The 19,611-nt window shown below is 40.1% G+C and overlaps 1 protein-coding gene across 3 annotated transcripts in view; it reads right to left on the bottom strand.

Annotated features, from left to right (window-relative positions):
• The window catches only part of LOC117409363 (gamma-aminobutyric acid receptor subunit alpha-4-like), a 32,693-nt gene extending 19,311 nt beyond the window's left edge, over positions 1-13,382 (bottom strand). Inside the window, exons 1-7 of one of the 3 annotated variants that reach the window (XM_034015294.3) lie at positions 12,816-13,382; positions 12,520-12,638; positions 4,290-4,357; positions 3,649-3,869; positions 2,583-2,665; positions 1,359-1,502; positions 844-996 (exon numbers count right to left, since the gene is read on the bottom strand). In XM_034015294.3, the coding sequence (XP_033871185.1) occupies positions 844-996; positions 1,359-1,502; positions 2,583-2,665; positions 3,649-3,869; positions 4,290-4,357; positions 12,520-12,638; positions 12,816-12,901 (874 nt within the window). In that variant the 5' untranslated portion in view covers positions 12,902-13,382. The remainder of the gene's footprint in view (positions 1-843; positions 997-1,358; positions 1,503-2,582; positions 2,666-3,648; positions 3,870-4,289; positions 4,358-12,519; positions 12,639-12,815) is intronic. The other 2 variants (XM_034015292.3, XM_034015293.3) reach the window with 2 other exon arrangements.
• Positions 13,383-19,611: the final 6,229 nt, after the last annotated feature.

Below are 19,611 nucleotides of genomic sequence, written 5' to 3'. Positions count from 1 at the left end.
CCCCAAATAAACCACAATGTTGTATTAATACGTTCTGGCTATACCAGACCTTGAATATCTACCATTTCAAATGGCTACACAGCTTCTGCTGCCTATGCTCTCCGCTTTGCAGCAGCATTCAGTCGGTGGGATTTTTGGGTCATGTTTGCCTGCTCAAAATCCTTGTCAGACCTTCGTGAACAGCATATGAATGTATTGCAGCTCATTATCTGTCTTTAGCATGCAGCTTTGCATGTGTAAACATCATTAATTCAATGCTAATGAGGCACCGCCGTTATTCCGCCCCTTTCATTTTGCATCCGCTAAATCCTTGTTTTCCGCACGGAAATGGGAATAGTAAAATAGGACAGGGACAGAACTGCGCTTCGTAATGAGCCCCACAGTATGTATCCAGCTAATCCCTTAGTATCTGTAGATTGTGAGAAGGTTCCTGTGCAATTTTGCAAATAATATAAAACAAGACTATTAAAACTATGACTACTAATATTACCACTATGACTACTACGACTACGACTAATAATAATAATAATAATAATAATAATAATAATAATAATAATAATAGTAATTCAGCTATATATCAAGTCATGAAACATTTTTTGGGAACCAGAGTATTGTCATATTTTAAATGCCAAGAATTGTTTTATATTTTCCTTTTTCCTCTTGTTATTTCATGCCTGAATACTATAATCTAAAGAGGTACAGTAATCATATAGGGAAGATGAAAAATAACTAGCATTAATCCCTAAAATTCATTAAAACAGATTTCATAAACAAACTATAATTTGGATAGAAACTGTTACTTGCCCCCTATAAAACACAGAGAGATTTATAAATAATACATACCAAATACAGTTCTAGCAGGGACAGATTCTTTATTAATCCAAAATGATACTTGAGAGAGGATTACTGTCATAATGCATGGTATATATGTCTGAATCATAAAGTAGCCCATTTTCCGTTTCAAATGGAAATGAACTGTCATCACAATATATTCGCCTGAAAAACAGTAAACACAGTGTTTGAAAATGTGAAAAAAAATGTCACAGGGTAATTAACAAGCAGTCACCCGAATAGCTTTTATTAAAATGTTTACAAACTAGACACAATCATTTTCAAATGCTACCCATTACTTTTCTGAGAATTATATCTGATGTCATTTAGCAAATCATCATTCAAATTAGAAAATACTACAAGACGTTCAGTTTGGATTAAAAAGAAAACATATTTACATGTTTAACATATTTAACACCAGTTGTATATTTATTCAAATAAGTCAATTAATATAAGATGAGGAATACAGCTAGTTGTATGTACAGAGCAAACCTTGTAAATAAATTAGGACATAAATATTTTCTTGCCTGTAATAGACTTGACAATTTCACTAGACACCGTCTGTCCAATCAGATCATATTGAACCAAACTGGAAGACTCTTGGGGGACTTCTACTGAGTTTTCTGGCCCTTTTTTCCAAGTATAAATCATCTCAGTTTTCGGATATGCATCTAAAACAGAAAATGCTCATTAATAATGAGAACAACTCAACATGCTTTTTTTAGGTTTAGGTTAACACACAAGCCAAATCGCCATTTTTTGGGGACCAATATATCTTACATAATGCCCATGACAAAAGTAGACAAGCAAATATGACAGAATAGACATGTGGAACTTTTTGACTTGGGGGTGGGGAGCTATTCCAATGCATCTGTTGTATATCACTGGGTCTAACCAGGGTAAAATAACCACACATAACCTGACAAATCATATAACCTTCAGTTAAGGCAAAAAAAAAGAGATGATGGTTTCAAATCTTGTCAAAATGACAGGGACTCCCCCTGCACAGTGCTACTGTGCAGCACACTGAGATGCTGTTAGACTGAGTCACCCCCAGGCTGAATACAAGCTTTTGACCTTTTGAAGCACTAACACCGAATGTAGAAAGATCAGACAATTATTAGGTCTGTCTGTTTGTCACTAATCCTTGAACACAAGGACAGGCAGATGTTTCAGAACTCAAAAAAGGAAACACTGATAGCAGAAGTGACAGGAGCTCTCGATCAACATGAGTGTGGCAATGCTTAATGGGCACAGGGCTTCCTTGGCACCTTCACACTACTCTGCCAGTGTACATTAATCTTGTCTGGACAGAGCCACCCTGCTGATATGGGATATGCTAGAAAAAAGGTTTAGACTATCCAAACCACCACTATAGTTGTGTGGAGGAATAGTAACTGCATTTTCAATGGTTTTGTATTGTGTCTATTGACCTTTCAACACATATGTAAGACAACATGTTAAATGCAGTAGCAACACCAGCAACACATTTGTCACTATTTTGTACAGTATCTACTCCCACATGATATATCTGATAAATGGTAGAACCCCTATTCACTAACACAGTAAAGGAGATATAGTAAAGATAATTCTAATATGGAAAACAAACAAACACATAAATACTTTGATAAAAATAGAAAAAACATTCAGTTGGTGTTTTGTTTTCCTTTTAGATTAAAACTGCATTTCTGATGATATTGATGTAATAGCTTTGAGAATCGAGTCCTGTATGGTTTATGTATTCAACTTACAGCTTCCAAACTTAAGAGGACAAGCATGTCCATCCATTGGGAAATCCATTAGTCGCATCGGGCACTCTGCATTTATGGTAAGCCTGAAACCAAATACATAATTTAATGCAACTGCTTAATGGCTGTTAAAATACCGTATAACGGGACATTTTGGCTTTGTTGGCGGTTTTGATTGGATCGCCAATAATTCTTCCACCAATCAGAATGTGGTATACAGTGAGCGATCCTGCCCTCTGACAGACTGGTATGCAGCACAGGATAAAGAAGCGCTGGGCAAGGGAAAGGATGTGTCTGATGTCAAAGTGAATATGAGAATGACAGTGTGATGAAGCCAATTTGCTTGAAAAAATTAAAAGCAGGCCGGACAGTTCCATCAATGGATTTAAAAAATCTAGAATTTAAAATGCGATCAGAAACTCTGAGTGTAAACTGCGCCTGCTACTGTGGTACCTGTAGGACTGTTCTTTATTATGTTAATAAGTTTTGTGTTAGAAGGAGTAATTAAGTACTGTGACAACCAAAATAGTTTAGGCCAGACTTGTTAACAAGTCTGTAAGAAAATGGTGCAAATTTGCTTTGGATGGTTATTGTCGATACGTTGTATATACTACTATTAAGACACCCGTGTGCAGGTATCGCAAAGTCCCTGAACAATATGTTAAAATAAATTACTTCTGCATCGTATAAAACCAAGCTGATGTTACCAGTGTTTGCTAGTTTATTAACTAGTTTTAAATTTAAAGCATTTTTGTTTCAGCTTTATTGTTAAAGTTTTCACATGTGGCAATACTGTCCTACAATTACGAAATGATACTGTGACCATTCCACTGTGTTATGTTAGTGGACCATAGCTGTTTTAAAACTGACAGTAGAAATACAAAGGTGTTGCATTTTCTTTGTGAACGTGCTAAGTAAAAAACACCAATTCAAAAACCGCCCAAATCTATCAAGGTAGCAAATCCACTGAATTTAACACCAGCCCAAATTTCCCGTTATACGGTATATGACTGAATTGGTAAGAGGCTCATTATCAGAATCATATTATGAACAAATATAAACCACATACCTCATTGTATACAGAATGGTCCCATTTTTCATGATTCGAAATAACTTGTTTGGGGCTGTCATGTTGTGTGAGACAGATTTTTTCCCATTTCTAAAGAAAGTATCAGGTGTCCACACTTTTGTGACCATTAGGTTGTTTAGCCTTAGTATTTCAATGGGGCCTTCATACTTTAGTCTCTTGTCTACCCAGGTTTGACGAAAGAAGACGTCCATTGTATATTCCTAAATTTGAAAATAATCAAAACAAATCATTAGTTTACTATTCTGTTGATTCATAAGTAAATCACTGAAGGTAACAATAGTCAAAATTGAAGGTATTTCATTTTCTACCTTGCTCTACTTTTAGATCGTTTGTTTGGCAAGGTAGAGTACAAAATAATTCCATCTGAAAATGGATAACTATTTTTTTTGTTAATTAAACTATATAACTGTAAAAACAGTGAAGTTGTGGTTTATGCATTGTTTACGTGTGAGTGCACAGGAAGGTCAATGATTGCAGCAAGTTGTTTCAAACTGCCCTGGGGTTACCACAGTTACATGTTAACCTACTAAAATGTAGAAATTATAAATGGCAATACAGTAATCCCAGGCTGTATCTCATTTAATTATCTCAAATAAACTAGATATAAAAGAAAGTCCTACCATTTCAACATCCGATACGGGTCCAAAGCTTGTCACATATATATCAGTTTTGACTACAGTAACTGGACCTATGGAGATTAAATTATAAACAACCATAAAGTACGCCCCACACACACGCGCACACGCACACAAATATATACACACACAACATCATATACTATTATCTGTACAGTCTGGTATTACAGGTTCAAAAGCAGGTCAGTAATGCTTAACTGCTTACATAGAATATTCTTTAAAAAAAAACATTAATAACACGAAAAACATTCTATTAATAAAAAAATACATGGATGCATTGCTTTCTTGTTGTAATTATTATTTAACATTCTCTAAGAACAAACTTGTTTATATACCATTACTGCAAAACATTTGTGTATTATAAATACAGCATATGACTGAATACAGTCCCATATAAAATACTACTGTAGATTGTAACATGTTCTAGGGTGCTGGAATGACTAAATTATCAATTCAGTTTCTACCTGGGTCTTATATATACCCAACATGTTTGTTGTTGAAAGCAGGCACTCTCTGTATCCCACTATTGGCTGCTGCTTGTTGCCAAGCCTTATTTCACCTGTCAGTCATGAGAAATGAAAGCACTGTACCTAATGAATTACACACAGGAAATCTTTGTTACACCAATCTGTCCTAAATACCTGCATTGAATCACAGTACAGCCTGGGGCTGTCTGCTCCCACAGCAAATATGTTACAATTATCTAGCCTCAAACGATGGTTGTGGAACCACAAGAAGTACAGTTATTTTCATTGTGTGTGTTACTGAAGCTGAATACGAAGGCTTTGCAAATAAACGTAGTTCAAGCTGCACTTTTATAATATAATATAATACAATTATAAATACAGTGCAAATATGAAATACTTACAGCCTCTCAGATTTGTGCGGTTGTAGCCTATATGGCTTGGATTATATTGGAATATATTTGTGTTTTCACCTTATGGGTACCTGTGGCAATGTGCCCCGTCCCTGTGTGCATTTGTATGTTGCGTGCGTGTGTTAATGTTGGTGTATAGTCATTGGTACACGGGATATAAACGGGTCTGTGTTTCACGTGTATTTAAAAAGTGTATATTTGTATTTAGGCACGGGATTGCACATCACGCACGTGCATTTAAAATATAATATGTGAACACGGGGTTTCACGTAATGAATTCACGTGCTGGGATTCAAGTGAATAATTAATTAGTAATTGAATCCCAGCACAAACAGTATAAATAGATGCACGTTTAGTCACTTGTGGTTGGTGTTCGGTGAGTGGAGAACGAGTGTGGAGAAGGAGAGTTAAAATAAGAACGGAAGAACGTAAATATAAAGTAAATAGTGTTTTCACTCACCGTGTTTGTTTGTCCCTGTTTGTTAGTGTCTGTCCGTTTTTCTACCTGTTTATTTTGGCGTGAAGTGCCGTGTCCCGTGTTTTGTGCTGTTTTCAACCCTTTTATTTGTTAATAAACGCTGAGTGCAGCCATTGCACTCAGCTCATCATCAACCACTGTCTTTGTTTTGAATTCCTGTCTGGTCTGACGCCACCCACTCTGGCCGTCTTTGTGACACGTGGTGTCATCGTGGGATAGCCGCGCCTCCAAGCGTCAGACCAGGAGGGGTCTGGGAAAAAAAAAAAAAAAAAAAAAAAAAAAAAAAAGGTCAATGGCAGAAGACGCCATCAAACTGCGGGGCTGGTTCCTAGAGAATGCTGGGCTGGAGGCCCAGTCTCTGCCCATAATCGTCCGGGCCCTGTGGATGATGGACAGTGAGAGATGGGAGGCCTATCAGGAGGAACACACCCCAAACACCTTGGAGGAAGGTGTGGAGTTTCTCCTCAGCTACCTGGAGGCAACGATAAAAGGAACAGCAGCCCAGGTAGCAGGCCCACCAGCAGAGGGTGAATGCCTGCTGTCCCCATCTCCACCAGCAGAGGGTGAGTACCTGCTGTCCCCATCTCCACCAGCAGAGGGTGAATGCCTGCTGGTTTTGCCTCCACAGCCCAAATGGGAGGAGCCTGAGCGTCCACAGCCCAAATGGGAGGAGCCTGAGCGTCCACAGCCCAAATGGGAGGAGCCTGAGCGTCCACAGCCCAAATGGGAGGAGCCTGAGCGTCCGCAGCCCAAGCGGAAGGAGCCCGAACATCCTACGCCTGAGTGGGAGGAGCCCGAACATCCTACGCCTGAGTGGGAGGAGCCCGAACGTCCTACGCCTGAGTGGGAGGAGCCCGAACGTCCTACGCCTGAGTGGGAGGAGCCCGAACGTCCTACGCCTGAGTGGGAGGAGCCCGAACGTCCTACGCCTGAGTGGGGGGAGCCCGAACGTCCACAGCCCAAGAGGGGGGAGTCGGTGCGTCCACAGCCCAAAAGGGAGGAGTCGGTGCGTCCACAGCCCAAAAGGGAGGAGTCGGTGCGTCCACAGCCCAAAAGGGAGGAGTCGGTGCGTCCACAGCCCAAAGGGAGGCAAGTCGGGGCTTCCACAGCCCTGGGACCCAAGCCACCAGCAGAGGGAAAATGCCTGCTGGTTCAGCCCCAAGAGCCGGAAGGGGAGGGGTTACAGGCTCAACCCCCTGAAAATTTTTGGGGGGGAGAAGGGCAGGATGCTGGTGTCCCCCAGCAGCCTCTCGCTATGCTGCTGAAGGCAGCACGGCGCGCACATGCCCAGCCGCCACAGCAGAGGGAGCCAGCACCGCCAGGAGCAGAGGAGCAGGAGCTGCCTCTGCCTCCACCACCGCAAGGAGCAGAGGAGCAGGAGCTGCCTCTGCCTCCGCCACCACCACCGCAAGGAGCAGAGGAGCTGGAGCTGCCTCTGCCTCCACCACCGCCAGGAGCAGAGGAGCTGGAGCTGCCTCTGTCTCCACCACCGCCAGGAGCAGAGGAGCTGGAGCTGCCTCTGCCTCCGCCACCACCTGGAGCAGAGGAGCTGGAGCTGCCTCTGCCTCCACCACCTCCAGGAGCAGAGGAGCAGGAGCTGCCTCTGCCTCCACCACCTCCAGGAGCAGAGGAGCAGGAGCTGCCTCTGCCTCCACCACCTCCAGGAGCAGAGGAGCAGGAGCTGCCTCTGCCTCCGCCACCACCACCACCGCAAGGAGCAGAGGAGCAGGAGCTGCCTCTGCCTCCGCCACCACCACCGCAAGGAGCAGAGGAGCAGGAGCTGCCTCTGCCTCCACCACCTCCAGGAGCAGAGGAGCTGGAGCTGCCTCTGCCTCCACCACCGCCTGGAGCAGAGGAGCAGGAACTGCCTCTGCTGCCCGTACCTCCGCAGGGAGTACGGTGGCCGGAGCCCCAGAAAGGGGAGCTGCCGGCCACGAAGAAGGGGGAGGAGGTCTGGAGACCACTTTCCCCAGCAGCAGTTTCGCTGCAGGAGTTCTTGTGGCTGGAGCCCCACAGGAGGGAGCTGCCGGCTACGAAGAAGGGGGAGGTCGGGGGACCACCTGCCCCCGCAGCTTTTTCGCTGCAGGACGGGACCAACAGGCTGTCAGCCGTGCCACTACCGGCAGGGGTGCTGACAGCATTGCCAGCCAAGGGCCCACTGAAGCCTCCCTTCCCAGCCCGAGACTTTGTCCTGGACTGCTGGATTTTTAAGGGGGGAGGTGGCCGTTGAGGCCATGTGTGCTGCGCACAAGGGGGGGTATATGTGGCAATGTGCCCCGTCCCTGTGTGCATTTGTATGTTGCGTGCGTGTGTTAATGTTGGTGTATAGTCATTGGTACACGGGATATAAACGGGTCTGTGTTTCACGTGTATTTAAAAAGTGTATATTTGTATTTAGGCACGGGATTGCACATCACGCACGTGCATTTAAAATATAATATGTGAACACGGGGTTTCACGTAATGAATTCACGTGCTGGGATTCAAGTGAATAATTAATTAGTAATTGAATCCCAGCACAAACAGTATAAATAGATGCACGTTTAGTCACTCGTGGTTGGTGTTCGGTGAGTGGAGAACGAGTGTGGAGAAGGAGAGTTAAAATAAGAACGGAAGAACGTAAATATAAAGTAAATAGTGTTTTCACTCACCGTGTTTGTTCGTCCCTGTTTGTTAGTGTCTGTCCGTTTTGTCTACCTGTTTATTTTGGCGTGAAGTGCCGTGTCCCGTGTTTTGTGCTGTTTTCAACCCTTTTATTTGTTAATAAACGCTGAGTGCAGCCATTGCACTCAGCTCATCATCAACCACTGTCTTTGTTTTGAATTCCTGTCTGGTCTGACGCCACCCACTCTGGCCGTCTTTGTGACAGTACCGTACAGCAACACAGGGTGGGTGCTACTTACAAGTCATAACATGCTAAGAACCACAAATGATGCATCCTCATCAACAGCTTGGATTTTAAGACATAAGAACTTTTTTTCAGTCTCCAAGGCAACCTTTTATTTATTTATTTCCCTCTTACTGGATTCCACAGCCGATGAACTACAGCAAGACTGAGTTTCATATGTAGTCTCAATTTCCAAGTACTGTACGTATAGCTATTTTTCAGATATTACACCCTGAGACTTGACACTACAGAATCCTGTACTGCTAGATTTTTCTGTTTTGCATATTTAACAATTTGTTAACTAGTCAGTGTTCTAGTGTATTGAATTGCCCACATACATACTCAAGTCTAAGAACAGAAGAAAAGTTTGAGACTGAGAAAAGGCTATTCAGCCCTTCAAGGCCTGTCCCTTGTTGGCACACCATTCTCCCCTACTTGGGGGGACGACTACTAATTGGAACGCACAGACTCTATTCTTTTTAAAATGTCCCAAGTTTTAGATCTATTACTTCACCTAGTAGGCTACTCCATGCATTTATAACTCTCTGTTCTAGACTAACTTTTACTCCACTTCCACTTATGCCCTCTTGTTCTTCTCTCTGTGCTAAATCTGAAGTACAGTAGTGTCTTGGATTAACTATATCTAGACCATTTCGAATTTTAAAGACCAATCAAGTCCCCTCTTTCCCTCCTTTTTTCTAGGCTGAAGAGATGTAATTATTTTCCTCATAGCTTATGTCATTAATGCCTCTTTTCCTCTTTTCCATAATCGAGCCGCGCCGGGTCTGTACCGAGCCCTCACAGTGCGGTTGAGGGGAGTCTGGGTTGTTTTTCCACTGCAGAGCTGAGCCGTGCTACTGACGACACACGCAATGAAAGACAGTTGTTATTAATTGTTATTAATGATCTCCGTTTGCCAAAAGACGTGCAAACAAAAGGTGTTCAAAAATGAATAGACTGACTGTATAGCCGTATCTTATATCGCTATATTTTGTAGATATATTCAGGAATGTCTTTATAATCCACATAATCAACAAATGTTACATTGACTTACTAAAGTTAAATTAGTTCTGTTGAAGGAGAAAAAAAAGAAGAATTTAAAAATATGATTTGCCAAAGATATCCCGTTTAAGGATAGTTGTTGTTTTTTCCAGTTGTTTTTTGTTTGGGTGCTTAAAAAAGAATCTGCACGAGTGCAACGAGCCGTAGTTGTATGTACGGTACAGCTGTACAGTATTTTGTATATTTCTGTAAATAAGTTCAGAATGGTTTTTTCTTCCTGAACACTTCTATCTGCCCACAGACAAACTAGCGCCTGCACTTCCTCAGTGTCCCAAGACTGTACTTTTCTCTCATCACACTCACTGCCTGCCATGTTTGTTGTTTTTGTTTCTGGAGTGTACTGACTGATGCAACGTAATGATGAAAATCCTTAACCCCGCCCCTGGCTCGGCTCGCAGCCGGATTCAGATGTCTTGTGAGGCAGGAGTTTCATGGTTTGGTTCTCGCTCGGCTTGACAAATAGCCAGTGGAGAACCACCCTATCCCGTTCCGTACCGAGCCCTCACGGGTCGGATGTGCCAGTACAGAACGGGTATAGTCCTGGGATCAGCCTAGATGCCCTTCTCTGTACCTTCTCGAGTGCAATCATTTCTTGTAGTGAGATGACTAAAACTGCACCCAGTATTCTAGGTGGCGTCTAACTAGGGCATTGTATAAATCTTAACATATACTCGCTGGACTATTCCACACCTTTTGCAATATAGCCAAACATTCTACTTGCCTTTTTAATTGCCTGCCTCACCAAATATGGCTAGATACTTTTAATGATGACTCCACTCTAACCCCAAAATCCTTTTCAAAGTCCTCATCCCCTATGTCCATCCTGTTCATTGTATACGTATAAAATGGATTATGTGCAATATGCAATCATTTACATTTCTTAACATTAAAATTAATTTGCCACAGTTTTGCCCAATTACAGAGAAGGTCCAAATCCCTTTGATGCTGATTCAGAGTCCATTATATACAAATTTGACAATCTTGCCATGTGTATCTTGGTTCAAGTCATTTATATAAATGAGGAACAGTAAAGGTCCAAGTACAGACCCTTGTAGTACCCCGTAAGTACATCCCCCCCAATCTGATTTTACACCTCTCACAATTACTATTTGCTTTCTGTTTTTTAACCTGTTCAGTATCCAATTACATGACCTTCCCTGTATTCCTGCTGATTTTAATATACTTGTAAGTCTTTCATGTGGGACTTTGTCAAAGGCTTTTTGAAAATCAGGATAAATTATCATAAACATTGCCATCATCTACTGAAGCTGTAACATATTTGAAAAAGTCAAGTAGGTTATTTAAGCATGACCTCCTTCTTCTGAACCCATGCTGGCTAATATATATTGCTGTATAAATAGTCTTCAGGTTTACTTCTTAATATTGCTTCCATCATTTTGCATGTTACAGAAGTTAAACTAACATGTCTATAATTACCTGGGTCTGTCATATCCCCCTTTTTAAATAATGGCACAACATTTGCAAGCTTCCAGTCTTCAGGGACCTCCCCTGTTTCTATATAACTATTCATGATAGTAGCTAGTATTTCTAGCCTTGTTTCCTTAAGCACCCTTGGATAAATAATATCTGGGCCCATAGATTTGTTATTTTGTATTTCCTGTAGCTTATTTAATACCTCTACTTCACTGACGCTGAAATCTTCAAGACCTGTGTGTGTGCAAATGGGCAGCACTGGTGGCATATTATTTGTATCCTGTCTGGTGAAAACATTCAAAAAAATAAATCAGATATTTTTCAGTCCTTATAAACCTTGTTCTCATATCCATCCCTTAATACCTTTAACCACCTGTTTCACAGTTCTTTTACTTTTATAATATTGGAAGGTTTTTTTAGGATTATGTTTAGCATCACTGGCAGTATTTATTTCTAGATCTCTTTGGGCCTTACTAACATCCAATGTTACCTGCTTAAGCATACTGCTATATAATAAGTTTGATCCTTCCAGACACTAGCAAAATGGCAGCAGCTGATATTCCTGCAGGTACATGCAGGCATCACATCAACACATTGCTGTTTGGCAAAAGATGGGCTTGTAATTTACTTAACACTTCACTAATCTTGGAAAGAGTGTATTTTAATGTGTATACACATTAAGAGACCTACATTCCTATTAACCAATCTAAATTATTCTAGCAGAACTGGATATTTATATAATTCAATAAAAAAATAACTAAAACCGTTTTAACTGTATCTACAGGGATTTAAACTGGACATCTGCTATAAAACATGCTATGTCTGGTTTTTAAAAGGAGAAACGCCGAGAGGATCCTCGTTATTGGCAATGGAAAGACAGGACAAACCTCACAAAAAGATATTTGAACTTTGCTAGTGACAGGCTCCTCGGTCTAGGAAGATATAGAGCAGATTAATAAAGCACAAACACACACTCCGCTCATACTAAGACGGATGTTTAAAAGCCTGTCCTATACTTAGTATTGTCATTTTCGCAGTTAGATAAAATAAGAAATCGCTTTAAAAACTGAAACCAGGGAGATGCCTAGATTACACGTTATTATTATAAAGCGCAAAAAGTACAAAACAATTGTCAACACCACTCAAGACTTCCAAAATTATTTTCTACAATATTGTCCAAAATGTATTACCACCGTTTTGTTTCTCAGTTAATAGTTTCTTGGGAGATGCAACACGTATAGTTATTTGGCTTCTCAATACGAGAGCCGTTTATATTGTAACCTATGGCTATGTCCTTATTAACTAGTTACCCTTACTTCGGTGGAACACAATATACACACATGCACATTTATTTCGTTCTTACAATTATAGGTAGCCTACTTTCACACGAACAAAAAGTAAACTGAGTAGTTTTTTTAAAGAAAAAAAAACATTTCTTCAGTTTACAGCTTAACAACTACAAAGGTTTGGAAACATACCCCCAAAACCAGGTCGCAGCCTGCTATCATAACCATCCAGAAGTCGGTCCAGTATGCGTGTGAAATTTTCTGGATATATTTTCTCATCCTTTTTTATCTGTCCTGAGGTTTTCCTTATACTGCAAAATGATTAAAAAGCACGGAATGGTAAAATGTCATTGAGAAAACAAACGCTGCCCCCCCTGAAATATAGCATTGTACAGCCCATGAAGCAATCTGAGAGACTAAGAAATCACAGAGATCGTTTAATAAAAGGTGAAATTGACCAATGAATTAGATAGCTTCACAGTACTCACCAGGCTGTCATGTAGAGAAAGTATATTAGAGTAGAAATGTAACTGGAGGACATCGCAATCACCATCTCCTTCTTGGCAGAAACCATCTTTGCATGCCATACTTTAAGCCTGTTCACATTTTCCCCTTACCAAATGCCTTGTCCCGAGTAAAGATTACAGCCGTGCAGGTATCAACAGAGCTGTCTAAATAAATGGAACGCCTGAATTTTCCCGCAATCTCTTTTAAAAGAGAAACAAGCTCGACTCAGATGAGGATCCTACTTAGTTATCTTCCTGTTGTCGTCAGACAAATGTGCCCCAGCCCGAAACGCGATTGCTGGCGAATACCCAAAACAAAAAAAAAAAACATCTTTTCACATGATCGTTTTTGCCTGAATGATAACAGACAGGAGGTGACACTAACATATGTTCTGATTTATTTCAAAACTGGATTTTATATCCGTAACAAAACAAATCCAGTCGATTCGTTCAATATTAACTATTTCATAAATTAATTCATCTTATGCAATAGATACGACTGTTTATTACAACTTGCCAAGTGTATCTTGCAACGTTTTTTACAACCCAAGGTCAATTGCATTTCTCTGAAGCATATATAAACAGACACTTGGAGTTTTTAATACGCATCTAACGTCTCATGCGTATCTGTGATATCATTATGTTCACTTCTGGAAAACGTGAATCCTTCAAAAAAAATGTTCTTGCGTATAACCCAGTTAACGCAACACATTACTATGCCTTGAAATGTTTTATTGTCCATTGCATTTACAGTACAACCTTAACCTGGAGTCCAAACTGGATATGTATATATATATATATATATATATATATATATATATATATATATATATATATATATATATATGTCTAACTAAATCATTAATCTGTTGGGTGATCATTAGTATTTATATATTCCATTGCCTTTGACCAACATTTTGTAAAAAGATTATGTTTGGTATTGCTACCATATCCTATTGTTTCTAATCGTATTACTTTTATCAGATGATTCCATCATCCTGCAATAGTTTTGATTCTTTCCAGTAACACAAAATGATTATTTTTTTAATGGGCTAAGATAAACCAATATATCTGACAGAAAACTTTAATAGACAGATAAACATCTACAGATGAAGACATACAAACTGAAACATCGATTTTTATTATTATTATTTATTTGACAAGAACAATGTCACAGTTATCCAATAACAAACATTCATCAATATCTTATCCTCAACAGATTTAACACAATATAGTTTATAATGGATAATTCAATTGCAATTAACCATTCATAGTGTATATAGAGATCTACTGTACATTATAATACACCTTAGACACAAGAGATTATCTAACCTTCCACTTTAAAAGGGCACAGGATACAACTGGTTGTTTTCTAAAGCCATCTGGCACATTGTTGAATGTAGCTGTCACATGATGAGCAAAGGAGGAACCATCTAGATCAAATTTGTGTATGCCATGTCAATAGGGCTTTGGATAACATTTTTTTTTAACTGTGATGGTAAGCAGGTGGATAGATACATAGGAGGCAAATTGTTACAATGTTTTTTTGTGTGTTTTGTTTTTTGCTCCAATATTGAGTTGTAATACGTTTGCTCTGTATAAGAATACATCTGGCATCATCTGTGCCGGTAGAATCCTAGCTGCCATCTTCTATTGAGTACTTCCCAATTCTAAAAGAAACACCATCAACAATTTTGAAATCGACCCAGGGGAATGCACTGTCAATATCTGCTGGAGTGTGTCAAATTGTGTGGTCTTTCCATATGAAGTTAAATAAATAGGAATCTAACTCAAATTATTTAAACAATTTGGTTAGGCACCTTTTTAGTATATTGTGTGTCATTATTCCAATGTATACTCATGAAATACAATACATTTTTAAACCCGCCATATGTCTGCGCAAAACAGTAACTATCCCATGTTGGAGATTGAAATCTTATTCAGTTACAGGCAAGTAATTTGTTTATATGTCTTATATCATCTTCTATGCACATGTCACCGCATAGAATTTTTAAAACCTCAACCTTTAATTTTTACATTTTTACAAACTTTTACAAACAATAGTGCAGAACCTTAACAATGTGGCATATCATATAATATACTGTATTTAGTCTCTAACCACTTGCTTCCTAGTTATGCATTCACTTTAATTGTATTTGCATATGAAAAAGACTATTTACTTCTTAACGCTTTTTGTAATATGTAGTTCATTCTAGAGAGGCCCTGGCAGGAAAATTAGTCCTTACAAAAGTTGACCACAGTAAATTTGCCTGGTAATTTTGCAGTTTACCAATGCTTTTCCCACTATGCATTTATCATAGCATTCCATATTTTCTTTTAACTATACTTTACCACACCCCTCTGGGATTTACAATGCTGACCTGTGCTTTACCATGCTGTCACTATGCTTTATTACACTGCTTTTTTAATTTTTTTTACCATGGGTTGCTATGCTATTACTATGGGTAGCTATGCTTTTACTATGGGTTGCTATGCTTTTACTATGGGTTGCTATGCTTTTACTATGGGTAGCTATGTTTTTACTATGGGTAGCTATGCTTTTACTATGGGTAGCTATGCTTTTACTATGGGTAGCTATGTTTTTACCATGGGTAGCTATGCTTTTACCATGGGTAGCTATGCTTTTACCATGGGTAGCTATGCATTACTATGGGTTGCTATGTTTTTACTATGGGTAGCTATGCTTTTACCATGGGTTGCTATGCTTTTACTATGGGTAGCTATGCTTTTACTATGGGTAGCTATGCTTTTACTATGGGTAGCTATGTTTTACTATGGGTTGCTATGCTTTACTATGGGTTGCTATGCTTTTACTATGGGTTGCTATGTTTTTACTATGGGTAGCTATGCTTTTACTATGGGTTGCTATGCTTTTACTATGGGTAGCTATGCTTTTACTATGGGTTGCTATGCTTTTACTATGGGTAGCTATGCTTTTACTATGGGTTGCTATGCTTTTACTATGGGTAGCTATGCTTTTACTATGGGTAGCTATGTTTTTACTATGGGTAGCTATGCTTTTACTATGGGTTGCTATGCTTTTACTAATGGTTGCTATGCTTTTACTATGGGTAGCTATGCTTTTACTATGGGTAGCTATGCTTTACTATGGGTAGCTATGCTTTACTATGGCTTACTATGCTTTTACTATGGGTTGCTATGCTTTTACTATGGGTAGCTATGCTTTTACTATGGGTTGCTATGCTTTTACTATGGGTAGCTATGCTTTTACTATGGGTAGCTATGCTTTACTATGGCTTACTATGCTTTTACTATGGGTTGCTATGCTTTTACTATGGGTTGCTATGCTTTTACTATGGGTTGCTATGCTTTTACCATGGGTAGCTATGTTTTTACTATGGGTTGCTATGCTTTTACTATGGGTAGCTATGCTTTTACTATGGGTAGCTATGCTTTACTATGGCTTACTATGCTTTTACTATGGGTTGCTATGCTTTTACTATGGGTTGCTATGCTTTTACTATGGGTTGCTATGCTTTTACTATGGGTAGCTATGGTTTTACTATGGGTTGCTATGCTTTTACTATGGGTAGCTATGTTTTTACTCTGGGTTGCTATGCTTTTACTATGGGTAGCTATGCTTTTACTATGGGTAGCTATGTTTTTACTATGGGTAGCTATGCTTTTACTATGGGTTGCTATGCTTTTACCATGGCTTACTATGCTTTTACTATGGGTTGCTATGCTTTTACTATGGGTTGCTATGCTTTTACTATGGGTAGCTATGTTTTTACTATGGGTAGCTATGCTTTTACTATGGGTTGCTATGCTTTTACTATGGGTTGCTATGCTTTTACTATGGGTAGCTATGCTTCTACTATGTGTTGCTATGCTTTTACTATGGGTTGCTATGCTTTTACTATGGGTAGCTATGCTTTTACTCTGGGTTGCTATACTTTTACTATGGGTAGCTATGCTTTACTATGGGTTGCTATGTTTTTACTATGGGTAGCTATGCTTTTACTATGGGTTGCTATGCTTTTACTATGGGTAGCTATGCTTTTACTATGGGTTGCTATGCTTTTACCATGGGTAGCTATGTTTTTACTGTGGCTTACTATGCTTTTACTATGGGTTGCTATGCTTTTACTATGTTTTACCATCGGTAGCTATGCTTTTACTATGGGTTGCTATGCTTTTACCATGGGTAGCTATGTTTTTACTGTGGCTTACTATGCTTTTACTATGGGTTGCTATGCTTTTACTATGTGCATAATTGTACCAAGTTTCCTATCTATATATCTATTTTATAATGTATATATGTTTATTTGTTTGTTTCTCAAAAATCAATAGAGTTCACACTCTAATTTAATTAAAAAAAAAAAAACATGACTGAAGGGGATAGCTTTTATTAAAAGGGACCCCGGTGAACACTATACACAGTACAGTACTACTGTGTAAGAATACATGTTTGTAGAGGACTTACATGTTATCCACAGAGAGTATTTTACAAAATGTTCTGCCCACTGAGTGACCATGACCTACTTTTCAAATGTATCAGTCACTTTATTAGACATGCATATTGTATTCATGGTTTCAGGTAAACTGACCCTCATTGTATCAACGTGAATTTTCTATATCTATTTGGAATTGTTGCATGTTATTTGTCCTGGGTTCTACTGTATGTATTACACTGAGAATGGGGATCTGTGTCATAGTATGTACCAATGCCCTTACCTTTTACATCAAAAAGACTAGCTTTGAATCCAGCTTAGCAAATGGGTATAGTCATCTCAACTGGTACTGGGCAACAGCAAATTTAATATAAATAAAACCTATTTTTAAAAATTGAGGCCAAGAATGAAGAAATGGAAACTGGACTACTCCCTCGCCCAAGGACAGATTAGGCTCAATGGGGAGAAGCTCACACTATAATGCTATAGTTCTCTGTGAATGAAGAAAAGGGGCAGGCTCCTATTTTGGAAATCATGTGCTTCAACAGTATGATATATATAGTGGTGATCTCAGTTAATGCAGGCAGGTGCATCACACAGGGCGAGGCAATCCACAGGCGCCCTCTGCCTGTGTGTGGATTGCCTCGCCCTGTATGATGTGCCTGCATGCATTAACCAAGATCGCCACATTGGTGTCAGAGTGGGATGCAGGCACCTTGGCACGCACTCATCAGACTGTAGCCTGGTGGGCTAGTCCGGGGAGGACTTGAGGCTAGCAGGGGAGAGTGTAGCGTGCATGGGGTTAGGCAGCAGCAGGGCTGGTAGGTGACCTAATCACACACAGGGACATAAGCCTGATATACGCTCTTTGCAAAGGAGCTGGCTGTTTTGTACAGTGGTATCGGCGCTATGCTCTACTGCGAGAGGTCTCGGGTTCGCGCCCACCCTCCGCCTGTGTGTGGATTGCCTCGCCATGTGATGCGCCTGCTTGCGTTAACCAAGATCGCCACATTTACCGCTGTACAAAAGAGCCGGCTCCTCTGTAAGGAGCATATATCGGGCTTATGTCTTCGTGTGTGATTACTACCAGTCCTGCTGTTGCCTCCCCCCATGCACGCTACAATATATATATATATATATATATATATATATATATATATACACAGACGTGCTCAAATTTGTTGGTACCCCTCAACAAAAAACGAAGAATGCACAATTTTCTCTGAAATAACTTGAAACTGACAAAAGTAATTGGCATCCACCATTGTTTATTCCATATTTAATAGAAATCAGACTTTGCTTTTGATTTTTTATTCAACATAATATTGTAAATAAGAAAACAAATGAAAATGGCATGGACAAAAATGATGGGACCGCTAACCTAATATTTTGTTGCACAACCTTTAGAGGCAATCACTGCAATCAAACATTTTCTGTAGCTCTCAATGAGACTTCTGCACCTGTTAACAGGTAGTTTGGCCCACTCTTCCTGAGCAAACTGCTCCAGCTGTCTCAGGTTTGATGGGTGCCTTCTCCAGACTGCAAGTTTCAGCTCTTTCCATAGATGTTCGATAGGATTCAGATCAGGACTCATAGAAGGCCACTTCAGAATAGTCCAATGTTTTGTTCTTATCCATTCTTGGGTGCTTTTAGCTGTGTGTTTTGGGTCATTATCCTGATGGAGGACCCATGACCTGCGACTGACAGAGCTTTCTGACACTGGGCAGTACGTTTCGCTCCAGAATGCCTTGATAGTCTTGAGATTTCATTGTGCCCTGCACAGATTCAAGGCACCTTGTGCCAGGCGCAGCAAAGCAGCCCCAAAACATAACCGAGCCTCCTCCATGTTTCACTGTAGGTATGGTGTTCTTTTCTTTGAAAGCTTCATTTTTTTGTCTGTGAACATAGAGCTGATGTGACTTGCCAAAAAGCTCCACTTTTGACTCATCTGTCCAAAGGACATTCTCCCAGAAGGATTGTGGCTTGTCAATATGCATTTTAGCAAATTCCAGTCTGGCTTTTTTATGTTTTTCTGTCAAAAGTGGAGTCCTCCTGGGTCTTCTTCCATGGAGCCCACTTTCATTCAAAAAGCGACGGATGGTGCGATCAGAAACTGACGTACCTTCACCTTGGAGTTCAGCTTGTATCTCTTTGGCAGTTATCCTTGGTTCTTTTTCTACCATTCGCACTATCCTTCTGTTCACTCTGGGGTCGGTTTTCCTCTTGCGGCCGCGCCCAGGGAGGCTGGCTACAGTTCCATGGACCTTAAACTTCTTGATAATATTTGCAACTGTTGTCACAGGAACATCAAGCTGCTTGGAGATGGTCTTGTAACCTTTACT

Source organism: Acipenser ruthenus, chromosome 2, assembly GCF_902713425.1.
Source record: "Acipenser ruthenus chromosome 2, fAciRut3.2 maternal haplotype, whole genome shotgun sequence".
Classification (NCBI taxonomy): Eukaryota; Metazoa; Chordata; class Actinopteri; order Acipenseriformes; family Acipenseridae; genus Acipenser; species Acipenser ruthenus.
Note: the sequence above shows the minus strand (reverse complement) of the source record. Positions and strands in the feature narration are given on the sequence as shown.